The 16405-nt window shown below is 57.3% G+C and overlaps 1 protein-coding gene and 1 long non-coding RNA gene across 12 annotated transcripts; one reads left to right on the top strand and one right to left on the bottom strand.

The window, feature by feature from the left end:
* The first annotated feature begins 1002 nt into the window (after positions 1 to 1002).
* Positions 1003 to 10119, top strand: EGLN2 (egl-9 family hypoxia inducible factor 2). Of its 11 annotated transcripts, none has more exons than XM_081516258.1 (6): positions 1003 to 1069; positions 2153 to 3201; positions 8232 to 8351; positions 8814 to 8950; positions 9124 to 9191; positions 9488 to 10119. In XM_081516258.1, the coding sequence occupies exons 2-6, from the start codon at positions 2389 to 2391 to the stop codon at positions 9541 to 9543; spliced, it is 1194 nt and encodes a 397-aa protein (XP_081372384.1). In that variant the 5' UTR covers positions 1003 to 1069; positions 2153 to 2388; the 3' UTR covers positions 9544 to 10119. The 11 variants fall into 11 exon arrangements, with proteins under 11 accessions (XP_081372384.1, XP_081372385.1, XP_081372383.1 ...); XM_081516259.1 differs by having other exon boundaries at positions 1003 to 1074; positions 9494 to 10119; XM_081516257.1 differs by having other exon boundaries at positions 1003 to 1074.
* A 44-nt stretch (positions 10120 to 10163) lies between these two features.
* On the bottom strand, positions 10164 to 12838 carry LOC145515567 (uncharacterized). Its single transcript, XR_014060918.1, has 3 exons — positions 12239 to 12838; positions 11288 to 11449; positions 10164 to 11199 (listed from the first exon to the last, which is right to left on the bottom strand). It is a non-coding gene; the product is annotated as an uncharacterized LOC145515567 (long non-coding RNA).
* Positions 12839 to 16405: the final 3567 nt, after the last annotated feature.

Raw genomic sequence — 16405 nt, 5'->3', positions numbered from 1 at the left:
AAGACTGTGTGGGCTTTTATACTACCCTAACCCCCATGCATGCTTAAAATCAGTGTGTTACCTCCTGTGTCCAGGTGGACCGCTGACGCTTGCACGTGCTCTGCCAGGGACTGGTGCAACCCACTGAGGACACTCCCAATGGCTCTCCCTACCCCAGGTTGGCCTTAAACCGTCCTCAAGGGAAGCCAGAGTCCCTGCTCAGCCTGGGGGCTGTCGGAGGGGGCGGGGCGTTTTAAATGACCTCATCTGCATCTTATCCCCCCAGGTCAGGTCGTCCACACTGTTCATAAGACTCGAGACAGCCATGCAAATGTGTTCTCTGACTGGCTTTCCTAGCTGGTTTTATTCGGACTCCACACAGTTGTCCCGAAGGGGCAGGGCAGAGCGGGTCAGACTCTGCACATCCCTTCTAGTCCTCTCTCCCTTCTCTCAAGGACGTTCCGCTTTTTTCTTCTCCTTTATAAAATGTCCCTATGTAAACTACTTGCTGTCGTGCAAATTTACATACATTTCCCAACTATTTGCCCAGACGCTTCTCAGTAACCCTAATCTTGGGCTGTGAGAAAGCGGAGCTGTCCATGTAAATAACATCCATGATCTACATGCCACTCCCCGACCCCGCTACTCATCCTCCCGCAGCGTTCTCCGCTCCAAGGAGACGGGCTTGTCTATGTAAATAGACTAATTTGCATGCCCCTCCCACTAGCTTGGCATCTTATACGAGCGCCCCCCCCCCGCCGCCCCGCCTCGCCTCGCCCTGCCCTATCCAGCCCTTCCTAACTGCGTTTGTACTCTCGCAGAAAGGGGTGGGGCGGAGGGCGCAAAGAAGCCCGGCGTCACCGTCCGATCCGTTTATTTCCCCTTTCTCCTGGGAGAGGGTGTTGTGAACTCCGTCGCCCCTCCCCGCGCGGCTCGCGCCTGCGCCTGTTCGTCTCCTCAGCCCGGACGCGGTCACGTGTCCACCGGGCGAGGCGGGGGCGGGGCGTCGCGGGTGGTGGGGGCGGGGTATGGCGCGCTGTGCGGCGCAGGGCGGCTGGCACAAACGGCGGCGCCGGGGCCGGAGGAAAAAGCACGGTGAGGAGAGCCCAGGAAGGGAAGGGAACGAGGCGGAAAAGGAGTTGGAGGTTGGGCGCCGGCGCGAGCCGGGCGCGGTGTGGGCGGGCGCGCGCCCGGCACTCTGTGGCCGAGCGCCGCGACCCCGGGGGGGGGGGGGGAGGGAGGGAAAGGTGGGGGTGGGGCGTGGGGGAGGGAGCGCGCGCCGGGCACGTCGAGCGCCGGCCGTTGGGGGGGTTGGGGTGGGAGCCGGGAGCGCGCGGGGGGCGGGGCGGGGAGGGGACACGGGGTCCCAGCGGTCGCTAGGCCTTGCCTTCGTGTCCTGCTGCGCCCCGAGGGGCCTCAGGGCCCGCACCGAAGGGACTTGGGAGGGGGGCTCTTTTTCCCCGCCTCGTCCCGGCCCCGAGTGCGTGAACGCTCCTCCACCTTTCCCTCTGTCGCCGTGGACCCTGCTCCCACGGCTCCCTTCCGTCTGTCCGTCTCAGGACCTCCCTTCCGTCTGGGTGTGTGTCAGCCCCTAACGGGCTTTCCTCCTGTTGGGCTCGGGTCGACCCCTCCACCCGGTTCTGCCCAGCTGTCTCAGGCCCACTCTCCTCTTCTCCGCTCTGTTATTTTTCTGTTTCGGGAACCCCCCCCCTCCGCCACCAGTTTCCACTGTCTGTAGATCCCCACCTTCCTTCTGTGTTTTCCAGGTTGATCCGCAGCCCACCCCCCAACCTCCCCAGTCCTCCCCGTTTGTTTCTAACTTCTGCTTCCCACTCCGCCAACCTTTTCTACTGAGAGTTCCCTCCTTCTTTACTTGTTTTTTGTCTGTGGGTCTGTATCTGAGGATGTATCTCACCCACAGCCCCCACTGCAGTCCTCTGGCTGTGGGTCACCTACCCAGCCTCACTTCTCCAGCTGTCCCCCTTATTGCTCCTTGTCTCTTCGTGACTCCCCCCAAGTCCCAGAGTCGCCCCCGCCCCCCGCCGTGACCTCAGGTTTTGGGGTCTTTGTAGCTAAGTCTGTCTTCCTCTCTACTGCCCCTACCACTGCCCCCACTCCCCTCCAGTGCGCTTGCCTGTGCAGCTCTTCTCACTTTCCTTTTTTTTCTCTCCAGCCACTGTGACAGGTCCCTTCCCAAGCCCCTAGGGACAGCAGAGGACTTGGGGACCAGCGAGCACCCCCAGGGCAAGAGAAAAGCCTCTGCCATCTGCCCTGCCTCATCCTGCCCCACGCCAGGCCCAGCTGCCCCAGCCCCCGGCTGCATCAAGTGGAGGAGGAGGAGGTGGAGGAGGGTGGCACCATGGGCCTGGGCCGTGCCCTCCATGCCCGGGGGATGAAGACACTGCTGCCATGGACAGCCCGTGCCAGCCCCAGACCTTGAGTCAGGCTCTCCCTCAGTTGCCGGGTTCGGTGTCAGAGCCCTTGGAGCCTAGCCGGGCCAGGATGGGGGTGGAGAGTTACCTGCCCTGTCCCCTGCTGTCCTACCACCGTCCAGGAGCACCCACTGAGGCCTCAGCGGGGAGTGGGACACCCAGAGCCACTTCCACCACAGCTAGCCCCCTGCGGGAGGGCTTCGGTGGGCAGGATGGTGGCGAGCTGCGGCCGCTGCAGAGTGAGGGTGCTGCGGCACTGGTCACCAAGGGGTGCCAGCGGCTGGCAGCCCAGGGCGCCCGGCCCGAGGCCCCCAAACGGAAGTGGGCAGAGGATGGTGGGGATGCCCCTGCACCCAGCAAGCGGCCCTGGGCCAGGCAGGAGAACCAGGAGGCGGAGGGGGAGGGCTGCAGCAGTGGCAGTGGTGAGGCCAGCGCCGGGCTGAGGGAGGAGGTGCTGCCCGCGGCGCCCGAGCGCCTGGCCCTGGACTACATTGTGCCCTGCATGCGGTACTATGGCATCTGCGTCAAGGACAGCTTTCTGGGGGCGGCCCTGGGTGGCCAAGTGCTGGCGGAGGTAGAGGCCCTGAAGCAGGGCGGGCGCCTGCGAGACGGGCAGCTTGTGAGCCAGCGGGCTATCCCGCCACGCAGCATCCGTGGGGACCAGATTGCCTGGGTGGAAGGCCATGAGCCGGGCTGCCAAAGCATCGGTGCCCTCATGGCCCATGTGGATGCCGTCATCCGCCACTGTGCTGGCAGGCTGGGCAGCTACGTCATCAATGGGCGCACCAAGGTGAGGCTGCAGGGACCTGCTGTGGGGGATGGTGGGATAGGGGCCCCCAACCACTTGGACACCTAGTATTCTGAGCATCAGTGGGTTTGGGGACAGGCTTCCGGGGTCACAAAAGGGTTTAGGCAGCCCTGGTGCAGGGAGTGTCAGAGCTCACTCTGGGCTCTTGTGCCCTGTGGGCCTTAGTTTGTGCACCTGCAAGGTGTGAGTTTGGCCCACAGTCACTGGGATTGTTGACTTTGCCGAGGATCCTCTCAAAGAGCCTGAAGAGAGGTGCTGCCATTCATAGCCCCACATCTGTGTCTGAGCCCTGGTGGGGTCAACAGCCCTGTGATGTCTGTTCATGGGCCTTAGAGCAAGTAGACAAGGTTTGTGCCTCTGTCTGTCTGCCCATCTCGTGTTCTTCTTGTCCCCTTATTTTTTCACCCATCCAAGTGCATCTAGTCCATCCTGTCAACTGTGCGTGTCTTGTCCGTCTAGTCTGTCTCCCAGGTAGGAGAACCGGGGAGGGTGGCGGGGGGGCAAGTGGTGAGGCCTGTGCCAAGCTGAGGAGGGATGCCCACCGTGCCTCTGCTGGCCTGCCCTGCGCGCCATACTGTGACATCTGCCTCATGGACGCTTCCCAGGGTGGCCGTGCGCTGGCCCAGGTGGAGGTCATGACCCCATCTCTCCCATCCTGCCCTATCCTAGTCCCTGCCCTCCATCTTCTCTGTTCTGTCCATTTCTCACTTCATTCCTGTCTGGCTCTGGTCTGTTTCCTTGATCTTCTGTCTTTGGGTCTTCTCTTGACCCCCTTTTTTTGTTTGAGACTAGTAGTTATAATGTTTTTTTCTTCAGATCTGCTCAAAACCAAACCCTGTCTTAAGAAAAATGCTCATTTGATTGGGTTTATGGGCCAGTCATCAGGGCCTTCTGGGCCTCCAGCTGCCCATCCAGAAATCTGGGGTCAGGAGCCCTGCACAAGACAATGGTTCATAGGGCCTTTCAGCCTGCCGACACATTAATTCACTTCATGGAGGGGTGTGAGAGCCCTGGCCTGGAGTTCACGGTTTGGTGGTGGTTGGCAAGGCCCTGTAGGGAGTGCCCACTGTACTGCACCAGTGATGCCCGGCTGACGGCACAGGCAGTGTTCTGCCCTGCAGGCATGAGGCTGTGCTCCTGGCGTCCTCTCCCACCTCCCTCAGATCCCATCTTGGGTTCTGCCTCTGTGCAGCTTTCCTCTCAGGCAGGAACTGGCTCAGGGACCAGGGCTCCCCCCAGGCTGAAGCCATACTGGCCTCCCCACTCCAGGTGGAATTTGTCCTACTTTGCTGTCCCCCCTGTACCCTTGGTAGTGGAGAGCCAGAGGCAGCCCTTCAGGGGCAGGAGGTCAGTGGGAATCTCCCTAGCCACAGGGTGCCCAGCACCTTCTCCCCAGGGTCACCCATCCTCACAGGAGGGAGGTTAGGGGGAGACAAGAACTGAATAGCCCAAGGCGGGATACTTCTCTGAACCTCAGTTTGCTTATCACAGGATAGGAAAACCAGGTTAACTGCCTAGCTATTCTGTGGCCATTTTAGGAGGGAAAGGAGAATATGTGAATTCGAAGAGAGGAGTCTCCTTTGATGCCTTGGATGTGGTTGGAAACAGGGCCCTGGAGGGGGTGGGTGGCTAGGGGTTGAGGATTTTGTAGCCCTAGGAGGTAAGAACAAGCCTGGCTGGACTGAGAAGAGAGGGGAGGAGCCAGCCCAATCACTGGAGTTCCTCTCTGACCCTCGCCTGCCCCAGTGAGACAGCATCTTCAGCTTCCTCACCTTCAGAGGGCAACATCTAGGTTCTGCCCCAGGCTCTGCAGTAAGACGGGGTGGGGTGCTGAGATGCAGGGTGGCCATAGTGGTGGGGGTGGGGCTCAGGTCACCAGTGTGGCTGCGGTCAATCAGCCTGCCAGCCTGCCTCTCGGTGGCTCCTGAACTCGGCTCCCGTGTTCCTCTGGCTTCCTCCTCTCCCTGGTTCCTCTGCTCAGTTGACCGGCAGGTGGGAGGGAATTGATTTGCACTGGCTTCAAGGACTACCATAGGGGTCCTGGGGAGGCCCCTTTAAGACCAGTTTGGAGGTGGGGCCTGCTGCTGTTAGCTCAGTCCTGGGATTCTGACTTGGGGTGGGTGGGAGGGTACTGTGTGTGTGTGTGCTTTGCGGCGCTCTTAGCATGTTGATTCTAGCTGCCCCTTATCCTGGCTGCCCCTTCCTGGAGATGGAAGTGTAAAGAACACATTTCCATATTATTCTGCTTGTTGTCCCTTTCCCTTGTGTGCGTGGGAAGTAGATGCTTCTCAGGCCAGTGGGTGCTTACCCCCCCCCCCACTCCCAGGTGAGTATCTATGGGGGGAAGGGTGGGACCTTAAAGGGCCTGTTTCTGTGTCTAGCCTGACACAGGAGTCCTGCTTCATGAAAGACCACAGTGTGTGTCCCTGCCCGCATGGTAGGAGGTCCTGTGAGGATGCATGGGCAGGACACATGGAGGCCCCAAGACCCAGAAGAAGTGCTTTCAGTCAGCAGCTCCCTGCTTGGCCCTAGGGAGCCTGGCCTGGCGCTGGGGGCCAGTGCCGGGTAAACAAGTGCCTGTGCTGCTTTCACTTTGAGGGGATGGCAGGGGAGGTCAGCCCAGGTGCCTTCAGTTACTCCAGGTCCCGAGACCTGACTAACAAGGGGGACCAGTGGAAGAGTGTTCGCAGCAGGTGCAGAGGCCTGGGGGTGAGCTCAGCCTGGTCAGGCAAGAGTCAGGAGGACTGCGAGGCCAGAGGTAGTTTAGGAGGCTGGTGGCCTTGGAGGCTGTGGTCAGGAATTTGTGTTCTCTGGGGATGCGGTGAGAAACTTGAAGGGATTTGAGCTGTGGTGAGGGGGAGTAAAGGGTCTCTGGCAGCTGTGTGGGGATGGTAAGTGGGGGAAGAGGTTTCAGCCCTGGACCTCTTTGCCCACCCCATCCTCAGACAAAACTGGCAAACTCTCGGCTTGCATTCTCACTGGGGAGGGCTTGCCTGTCCCTAATCAGTGACTCACTGGTTCCAGGCCACCCCTCATTCCAGCCACAGCCAGGGATCCTTTCCTCGCGCGATGAGGTAGTTGCTCAGAGCACTGACCTGTCTGCAGGGAGTGAGCAGTGCAAAGAAAGTTCTTTGGAACCTGGGGCTGTGGGGGCCAGGACCTTGCCCTCATGTTGCCAGAGAGAAAGGCGCCCCACTGGGTAGCCATGGTGGTAGCAGCCTCTTGCCCGGGGCAGGTGCTGTGGTGGATCAGGTGCACACATTTAACACAGCAGTTTCCTCTCCGTGCTGGGGTGAGCCCTGGGGAATAATAAGCTGGGAGGAGGCCGAGGGGTTGAGTCAGCCTGGCCTGCCATGGAGTGCCTGGCAAGCCTCCTGGTTTTGGCAGCAGATGCCGATCTTTTCGATTCGGAATGTTTACCCCAGGGCTGTGGCAGATGGCCGTGGCCCCCAGGTGTAGCTGAGCATCATGGGGAGCAGGGGCCAGCGGAGTCTGTCCTGGCATCAGTGTGGGTCGAGGGGTCAACATAAGAGGGTCCCCAGATGGGGAGCTTCATGCCAGTGCTCCCTTATTCGCCTTGTCCAGCCTTCCCAGTGTCTGTGGGCAGAGGACAGGACAGGGACCTTTAAAAGTTCAGCCTGTGCTTTAACTCTGTCATGTGTCAGGCACCATGCTGGGTGTTTTCCTGGACATTTATGTCTCGTTCAGCAATTTGTGAAGTAGTTCTTAAGCTCCATTTCAGGGATGAGGAACCTGAAACAGAGTTCAGTCCCCTGCCCAGCATCACAGCTCTTGAGGCCGCAGTGAGACCTGTACCCAAGGGTTAGCTCTGCGGGAACACTGGGCCTTTCCCTCACACCACACCTGTCATTTTGTGGATACCTCATGAGAAATAGGCCCGGAGTGGCCATGCCCAGAGCTCAGCATGGCTAGGACTGGCTTGGGCAGTAGCAGCAGTCAAGTAGAGAAGGGGAAAACCCTGTGGCTAGACCTCTACATACAGAAGCCATGGCCTGGAATGGGGCCTAACTCTTAGGTCTGTGGGGATCAGGAGCCTCCAAAGTCATTCTTGGAGGGGTTCATGCTACTGCTGTAAACAGGAGGTGTTTGTTATCCCCGTTTTACAGATGAGACAGCTGAGGCATTTGAGGCCCGTTCAGGTGATGAGACTGTCCAAGGCTACTTGACAGGTTATCCTAGGAGTTGTGATTAGATCTCAGGTTCTAGTCACCTTATAGGTTTTGGTACTGTTTACATGTGTAGGAGACTGTATCTAGCAGATACGCTTTGTCGTTACGATCAGTGCTTCTCAACATTGGTGCAAAATAGAGTTACCTGGGAACCTTTAAAAATTCCAGGCTGCACTTGAGGCCAAGTACATCAGAACCTCTGACCTGGGCATCAGTGTCCCAGGTCATTCCAACTCGACAGCTCTGGGAGAGAACTCCTCGTGTGGGGCTTTGAGGCCACATCCCTGTATACCAAAAAACGTTTATATAACATTTAAATTGGTTTTTTCTACTGAAATGTTTGAGGTTGGGATCGGGTTATCTTAAAAACCAAACCCTCAGTCACTGAGCTGCGTCTTGATTCCACACTCTGGGCATGTGTGTGTTCAGTTGCCAAGTTGTGTCTGACCCTTTGTGCCCCACGGACTGCAGCGTGCTAGGCTTCTCTGTCCTTCACTGTCTTGAGTTTGCTCAAATTAATGTCCATCAAGTCAGTAGTGCTATCTAACCATCTCAAACTCGGTGCCCCTTCTCCTTTTGCCTTCAGTCTTTGTGTGCTTCATGTGTGTGTGGGAAGTGGGCTCTTGGGGCCAGGAGCTGAGGTTTCTTGTGGATAGAGGCTTGGCTAAAAAGGAATGCTTGGGTGCTGGAACCCTTGGAGCCCCCAGGGCCCTTGAGGAGATGTGAGGGGCTGAAAGGTGAGAAAGAGGAGGTAATGGCAGACTTCCTCAAAAGTCCCTGCCTGCTAGCCTCGGTAAACCCTATCTCCATCATCTCTGCCAGGCCATGGTGGCATGTTACCCAGGAAACGGTCTGGGGTACGTGAGACACGTTGACAATCCCCATGGCGACGGGCGCTGCATCACTTGTATCTATTACCTGAATCAGAACTGGGATGTCAAGGTAGGATGGTGGGGTGGGGTGGGGTGGGGTGGGGCGGCATTCATCCACAGCCTTTTCCTCTCCCCGCTCAGCTTCTCGTATGATCCCGGTCCTCTTCTCAACCCACTGGGGGGCGGTGTAATCTTTTAGGGGCCCTTCCTGGAAATGGCACCTCCTCCTCTCCAGCTGACTGTGTGGTGGTGGTTCCTGGTGTTGGGGGAATAGTGCAGTCTGCCCAGCCCCCAGCCTAAGGAGCACTTCCCCCGCCCCATTTCCTGTCGTCTTTAGTAGCTTCCTGCCCATTTCCATGGTGATGCAGACTTCCAGGTTGTCATTCATTTTCAGAGTCTGAGTGGTGGGAGGGAGTGATGTGTGCAGTTACTGTGCCCCCTGGTGGGCCCTTGTGGGTTGGCTGTGCAAGGGGAGGCGGCGCTCCAGGCAGTGCTGGCCAGCCTCCTGCCTCATCCTCTGGCCCGCCCTCAGGTGCATGGCGGCCTGCTGCAGATATTCCCTGAGGGCCGGCCCGTGGTAGCCAACATTGAGCCCCTCTTTGACCGGCTGCTCATTTTCTGGTCTGATCGGCGGAACCCCCATGAGGTGAAACCAGCCTATGCCACCAGGTACGGTCCATATTTCTGGGGATGTGCTCAGCTACTCTGCCTGTGCCAGCAGTCTTGTCAGACCCCTGGAGTGACTAGGGAGTGACGGGATGCCGAGGGGGGCAGCTGGGGGTTGGAGATGGTGGAATTAAGAGTGATCTCTAATGGCCCTCTGGGGCTGCTCTGGTCCCCAGGTACGCCATCACTGTCTGGTATTTTGATGCCAAGGAGCGAGCAGCAGCCAAAGACAAGTATCAGCTAGGTACCTGCTTCCCAAATGGTGTCCCCGCCTCTCAAGTCCTTCCTTTTCCATGTACTTCCTTAGGCCTCAAGCTGTCTCATCAATCTCTGATGACTCATCATCTCTTGATGAATCCAAAGTCACTAAACCTTGCAGCTCATTTTTCCCCATCTTTGCCTACCTTCCCTAGACAGTTGACTCACCTGGTGTCCCCAGCATGAGCCCCATCTCTTCTGACGCTCTCCCAATCTTCCCAGTTTTCTTTGGCCTCTGTTCCTTCCCTGATGACTCAGTCCCCTGTCCCTCTTCCTCCCCAGCATCAGGACAGAAAGGTGTCCAAGTGCCCGTGTCACAGCCGACTACGCCCACCTAGTGGCCAGTCCCAGAGCTGCATGGACAGACAGCTTGCCCTGGCTACGGGAGAGCCCTGGGCCCTGGTGCTGCCAGTCTCGGTGCCTGCTCCTTCCCCGCCACCACCACTGCTTCTGACTTTGCCTCCGTCCTGCCTGGTGTGGAGGGCTCCGTCCATTGCTGAGGACCAAGGAGGAGGAGAGACTTCTACTGCCCTGGGATGGGGGTGGGGGTTGTGACCTGGACAGGAGCCAGTGTTGGGGGCTGCTGTTACTGGAGCTGGGGGCCTGCGTCCTGCCCTGTCTGGTCATGCCCCTCTCAGGTTTGGAGAGCTGGAAGGAGGCATCGCGACCTCCCACCAGGACGCAGGATCTGGGGTTGGGGTGAGTCATGGCCTCTTGCTGGCAGAGGTTTGTGGGGGAATATCCCCAAGTCCCCCACTGCTCCAGCCTGGAATGTGAAGTGACTCCCCAACCTCTGTCACCATGGCACCTTTTGGACTAGGCTGCCACTGCTTGGGCAGGATGAAAGGTGCTGGGAGGAGCATGGGTGTGCAAATCCTATCAGCCAAGAAATAAAAGTTTACCTCAGCTGCACACATCTGACTCTCTTGCTGCCTCTTTTTGATAAGAGTCCTCCATCTGTAATTCAGGCCTTTATTGACTGAAGAGGGTAAGGAGGTCTGAGAGCCGGTGAGCTGAGCTGAATCTGACTTCAGCGGGCCGCGAGGCGGAGCTGGAAGGCTGGGGGCACGTTGCCCAGGCCAGTGCACTGCAGGGTGAGGTCTTTGTCCGAGCGGCTCCCCACAGGGAGCAGGCAGAACCGCAGTAGAATGGAGGTGAGGAAGAGGAAGATCTCGGTTGGGGCCAGGCCTGCACCCAGGCACATCCGCTTTCCTGGGGACACGGGTGTGGAGTGAGAAACCCATGCATGCCAGGGCACGTCCTGACTGGTCCCCTCCCTGCCCAGCCCAGACCTAGGGCAAAGGGCATGAAGGCGTTGTTGCTCTGGAACTTGCCCTGGTAGTTCAGAAGTTGGTGGGTTGAAGCATTCTGGGTACTTGAATTGGGTGGGGTCCCGGTGTGGAGACAACAAGCAGAGGAATCACAAAGGTGCCCTGGGGAGATGTGCCAAAGTTACTCCAAAAAAAGACCCCAGTTAGAAGCCAACACAAGGAATCCTTTGTCCATCAGCGGTGAACGCTCAGACCCGTTGATAGGCCCTCCCTGGCCCCGTGCAGGATCCCCAGACTCAGTGGGCACCTTGGGCAGGAAGTAGCCTCGCAGGTGAGAGCACGCACAAGCCCAAAGGGCACCACGCTGATGAAGCGCTGTATCTCGTGCAGCATCTCGTCCAGCACAGCGTTGGTGTAGGGCAGGTGCTCTCGGTCCTCCAGGGTTGGGGCGCGCATTCGGCCAACCACGTCATCCAGCTCAGCCTGCACTTCGGCTAGGGCCACCGGAGATGTGAACTATACATACCCCAGCCTTCAGTCGACCCCAAACCCCAGCCCCCTCATCCCTAGCTCTCCAGCTTGCAGACTTGCCCCCTCTGGGTATTTGAGCAGGATGAGTCCATAGCGCAGGGTGGTGCTTGTGGTCTCTGTACCGCCAAAGACGAAATTATGCGTCATCACCAACGTCTCTGCCTGGAAATGGCTCTCCGGGTTCTTCTGTTCCTGTGGGTACAGAAGATAGGTGCTGCCACGTGCCAGGCGCCTGCTGGTGGGTGGCAGGGCTAGAGTTTAGGGCATCAGGGCCCCGTACCTTATCTGTTTGATCCAGGAAATCGCGGGGCTTCCCGGGCTGCCGTGTCTGCTAGTGCAAGCTGGATTTGCTGAGAGATGAAAACCTGAAACTCCGCGAAGTTTTGGAAGATTCCGTGGTGTGGGCCTGGGGGCCAGTCCAGGAGGGGAAAATGTTGTACATCTGGGGAGACAGGAAATCAATAGTACCTTGAACAAGACCATTAATTCCTTGTGAGGGGACTGGACCAGGATTTCGATGTTGTAAGTTGGGAAACTCTTCCATTCCAACATTCTAAGACTGCCCCATTCTAATGATCCATGCACTCGGGTTTGGCATAGACTGGGCACATGACCCTCTCACCTCGCCCCACCTGGAGCTCATGATACGAAAGTTGTCATTGAAAAGGTCCAGGAGCCTTAGGAACTCCATGTCCTCATAGCCATGCTGCTGCTGCTGCTGCTAAGTCGCTTCAGTCGTGTCCGACTCTGTGCGACCCCATAGATGGCAGCCCACCAGGCTCCGCCATCCCTGGGATTCTCCAGGCAAGAATACTGGAGTGGGTTGCCATTTCCTTCTCCAGTGCATGAAAATGAAAAGTGAAAGTGAAGTCGCTCAGTCGTGTCCGACTCTTAGCGACCCCATGGACTGTAGCCTACCAGGCTCCTCCGTCCATGGGATTTTCCAGGCAAGAGTACTGGAGTGGGGTGCCATTGCCTTCTCCGCCTCATAGCCATAGCGGTTCCCAAAGACCACGGAGCAGATAACATTAGATAACAGCATTATCCAGTAGCCGCCGGGGGTCGAACGGGGCTCCTAGAGGTGGGAACATGACGAGGTCATACGCTGGGTGGTTCAGATCCCACCCAGCTCTTGGGTTACTGGATCCGTTCCACCCAAATGCCTTCTCTCGGCCCTTTCTTGACCAGTGTCCACGCCCACAAATGGCCCCTCTTTTTTTCCAGGCCGTACCTCCAGTGGCTTGAAATTCACCAAGCAGATAAACCGCCTCTTCCAGGACACGCTCTTCGATGGTCCGCGTACCCAAGCCGAACTCCTTAAGTGCTCCAAGTGCAAAATTGCAGCAGCGTCTGCCAGTGCGGCCCACTACAAAACGCTATGCCTTGGGGGGGAGTGTGGGGGGCGTTGGGAAGAGAAGGGGCGGGGTGATAAGTTGGCCACGCCCCATCCCAGAAGCATCCCGCAATGGAGCCGACTTTCTTGCAACTCTTCGCTCTGCTTCTTTTCCAGATCTTTTGAACGCCACCCAAGCCTTCTCGGCCCTATCCACACATTGACCCCGCCTCTGCTGGTCCTGACCCCTGACCAGTGCTTGCTCCGTTTGGCTTTTACTCTTAGGCTCTTCTAGGGGCTGCACAAGGAACCACACCCCCTACTCCCATTCGACCCCTACAATGTAGCTCCGCCCCAACCTATCCTTATTAGCCTTGACTCTAGGAGGCCCCGCCCCATTTCTCCAATCCGGCTGTTTTTCGCCGACTGGATATTCCAGGCCCGCACTTCCGCCGCCCCTCCCCGCCCCCCCCCTCCACCCCGGGCCTCACCGTTTCCGCGTGTGAAGCGTTCGAAGACTGCCATGGCCCCGCTGCCGGAGAAGGCATCCACTTGCCGCACCAGTGCGTCACACAGCGCTGCGTAGCCGCACAGCACCACTGCAGGGCGCGGGCCCAGCCACACCGTGAACACCGGACCCCAGCGGAGCCAGTGGTCAGTGGGCTCCAGTCTGGGCTCCTGACCCCTCCGCCGAGACCCCACAGCCCGACCCCCAGAGCCCGACCCCCAGCTCCCTTCTCCTTCGGATCCAGGAGTCCAGCCCCTCCGCCTTCCTTCAAAATCAGGTCCCCAGCCCCCTGCCCCCTCAGAACTAGGTATCTGGGCCCTCAGTACCCGCACCCCTCCCCCCACCGCCTTGAGCCAGAACAGACCTCTCTGCTCCTCTTCCCCTTGGAGCAGACGGCCGAAGGCTCTCCCTCTCTCAGGACCCGGGAGTAAGTGCTGGCGCGTGGCAGCGAGACTCCACCCTGAACCAGGAGCTCAGGCCCGCTGCCCATTTTTCCTCCAGATCTAACTTCCCACCCCCAGTCTCCTTCTTCCCCAGGAAACACAACTCTAGGCCCCTCAACCTCTCTCAGGACGTGCCGGGTCTGAGCCCTCAGCTCTGTCTTCATTCAGGGAGCCAAGAATTCCAGCCCCCAGGCCCACTTCCAGAAATCCAGAATTCTGACCCCCACCCATTCGGGGCTACCTCCATGAGCGCACGGTCCAGGCGTTCAGACTCTTAACTCCAGCAAGTTCCCCAGAAGCGGGAGTGGAGTGAGCCTGGGAGGCAGGGCTCCCTGCCTCTTGAGTGCTGCGTGCACCCCAACCCCACCTGGATAACGCCAGTAGCAGGACCAGAAATGACAGCGCTATAATGCCAGAGATCATCATGCCCTGATCCTCGATGCCTGCACCTCCTCATTTCTTCTATTTTATTCCCCTGGGGTCTTGGGTGGAGCAGGGGTGGAGACTGAGTGTGGGAGGAGTGGGCACCTGCCAGCCTCTCATTCTGTAATTTGTCAACCCAAAGTCTGCACTTAGTTCTTTTCCCTGTCATTGGTATGCTTGGCTTCTCCTGGCCTTTCGTGTGTGTGTGCGCGCACGCGCGCGCGCAGGCATCTGCCTCAGCCTGTCTTATTTGGTAGTCTTAATGCACTAGCATTTTCATGTCAGCACACCAAACCAACAGGTACACCCTCCGTAGCACCTTTGGGTCCATCTTACTTGTCCTGTAGTTTGCATTCCTAAATCCCCTGGACACCTCTGGGCCCATGAATGCTGGACCTTATACTTTTTAAAAAAATTAATTGGCTGCACTGGGTCTTTGTTGCTACAAGTGGACTTTCTCTAGTTGTGGCAAGCAGAGGCTACTCTCTAGTTGTGGTGCACAGGCTTCTCATTGCAGTGGCTTCTCTTGCTGCAGAGCACAGGCCCTAGGGTGCCCAGGCTCTAGTAGTTGCAGCTCGAAGGCTTAGTTGCCCCATGGCATGTGGGATCTTCCTGCACTGGGGATCAAACCTGTGTCCTCTGCGTTGGTAGTCAGATTCTTAATCACTGGACTACCAGGGGAGCCGTGTACCTTGTACTTCTGATTCCTGAATACACCCTGATTCCTAAATATGCTTCATAAAACACCCCCAGTGATGTGTGCATTAGCCTGGCACTCCTGTGCTCCATGTCTGTGTAAAACCTAGGGACTCACACCTGAGCCCTTGTCAATTCCACACCCATTGCTCTTGGAGCCTTGTATGCTGTACCTGTCTTCCAGATGCTCACTAGGAGTCCCCTAGTGCCATTCAGCCTGGCACTTCCATGCCTATCCTATGACTCCTGGGTACCTTCCTGCAGTTGACCCCCCTGAATCTCCACACTCAGGCCCTGTCCTGAACTCCTCCATTTCTGTTCCCAATGTCCTGGCTCCCAGATGCCCCAAATGTCCTATACCCTTGCTGCTACACCCCTGGTCTCCAGTTCCCCAGGCCCCTCAGTGAGCACCTCCACCTGAGGCCAGGCCATGATGGCAGATAAACTTGCCCTCGCTCCGGCTGGCCCTGGGAGTGTGGGCTGGGGTGGGGTGGGGTGGGGCAGACCCAGGCCTGGATGGGCCAGGGGTGGAGGATGTGGCTGAGTCTGTACTTGGAACAGACTGTTCAGGAATGCTGCCCACCCTCCCGCCCACCCTCCCCTGCTGGACCCAGGCTTCCGCCAGGTGCCTGGCACAGAGCCCAGACCCCGGGTGATGATGGGGGTACTGTGCAGAGTCCAGGACTGGGCTTGCCTTTGGAAGTGTCTCTCACTCTCAATCCCTCTGTTTCTCTATTTGTCTCTTTCTCTCTCTTCCCATTTCTCTCTGTTTTACTTTCAGGGTCTGCCTCTGTTCGTGTCTGAAAACAAATTTTCTCTCTGGCGTGCTCTCTCTTTTCAATGTCTGTCTTTTTCTCTCCCTGAGCCTCTTTCAGTTTGTCTTTACCTTAATCTCCCTCTGTCTCTGCTTCCCCATCTCGCTACCTGTCAGCCTTTCTCTGTCTGGTGAATGGCAGAGGTTTAGGGGCAGGGCTCTGCTTAGAGGCACTGACCCTTCAGACAGCAAGGTTGCAGCAAGTGTGCCCTCCTGGACTCTACCCTCCAACTTCCCTCCCAGATTCTCAGATGGATCCTCTTTCTTGGGCTATTTTTAAGAAGTTTTTACTGGATTTGTTACACTATTGCTTCTGGGTGGGGTTTTTTTTTTTAACTTAATTTTTTTTTTTTTGGCTGCGCTGGGTCTTCATTGCTGTGCACAGGTTTTCTCTAGTTACAGCGAACAGAGGCTACTGCCTAGTTGCAGTGGCTTCTCTTGTTGCGGTGTGCAGAATCTAGAATGTGGGCTTGGTAGTTGTGATGCGTAGGCTTGGTTGCTCTGCAGCACGTGGGATCTTCGCAGACCAGGGATCAAACCCATGTCTCCGGTGCTGGCAGGTGGATTCTTAACCGCTGGTCCACCAGGGAAGTCCACTTCTGTTTCATGTTTTGGTTTTTTGACCACGAGATATGTGGGCTCTTAGCTCCCCGACCAGGAATCGAACTCACACCCTCTGCATTGGAAGGTGAAGTCTTAACCGCTGGACCACCAGGAAAGTTCCTTTCAAGCTCTTTTCAAGAGCAGGCATTTTGTTTTGTTCACTTCTGTATCCTCAGCACCTAAAATAGTGCCCAACACACGGTGGGCACCCAGTAAATGTTCATTGAATGAATGCATGGCTTTGTTTCATCCCTATTTCTGTGTCTTTTTTTCTCTGTCTCTCTCCAATTCAGATTCTGTTTCTCTCAGTCTCTGTCTTTGGCTGAATCCTTGTAAATGTCTCTCTTCCTGCCTTGTCTCTATTTCATCTCTTGAGGTTTCTCTCTAGTTCTCTTTTTGTCTTCTCAGATCGCTGTCTTTCTTCAGCTCAGTGCCTCTCTTAATTTCCATCTTGGCTTTAGCATCTCCTTGTCTTCCATCTCTTTGGACATCTCTGTCTCTCCCCTTTTCTCAATTCCTCTCTTTCTCCTCCTCTGTCTCTCTCACTCCCAGTCTTTGATTTTCAGGATCTCGCACTA

This window comes from Giraffa tippelskirchi, chromosome 7, assembly GCF_054371585.1.
Source record: "Giraffa tippelskirchi isolate mGirTip1 chromosome 7, T2T-mGirTip1v1.2.pri, whole genome shotgun sequence".
In the NCBI taxonomy this organism is placed as follows: Eukaryota; Metazoa; Chordata; class Mammalia; order Artiodactyla; family Giraffidae; genus Giraffa; species Giraffa tippelskirchi.
The sequence above is the reverse complement of the archived record's forward strand: the minus strand, read 5'-3'. Positions and strand labels throughout refer to the sequence as shown.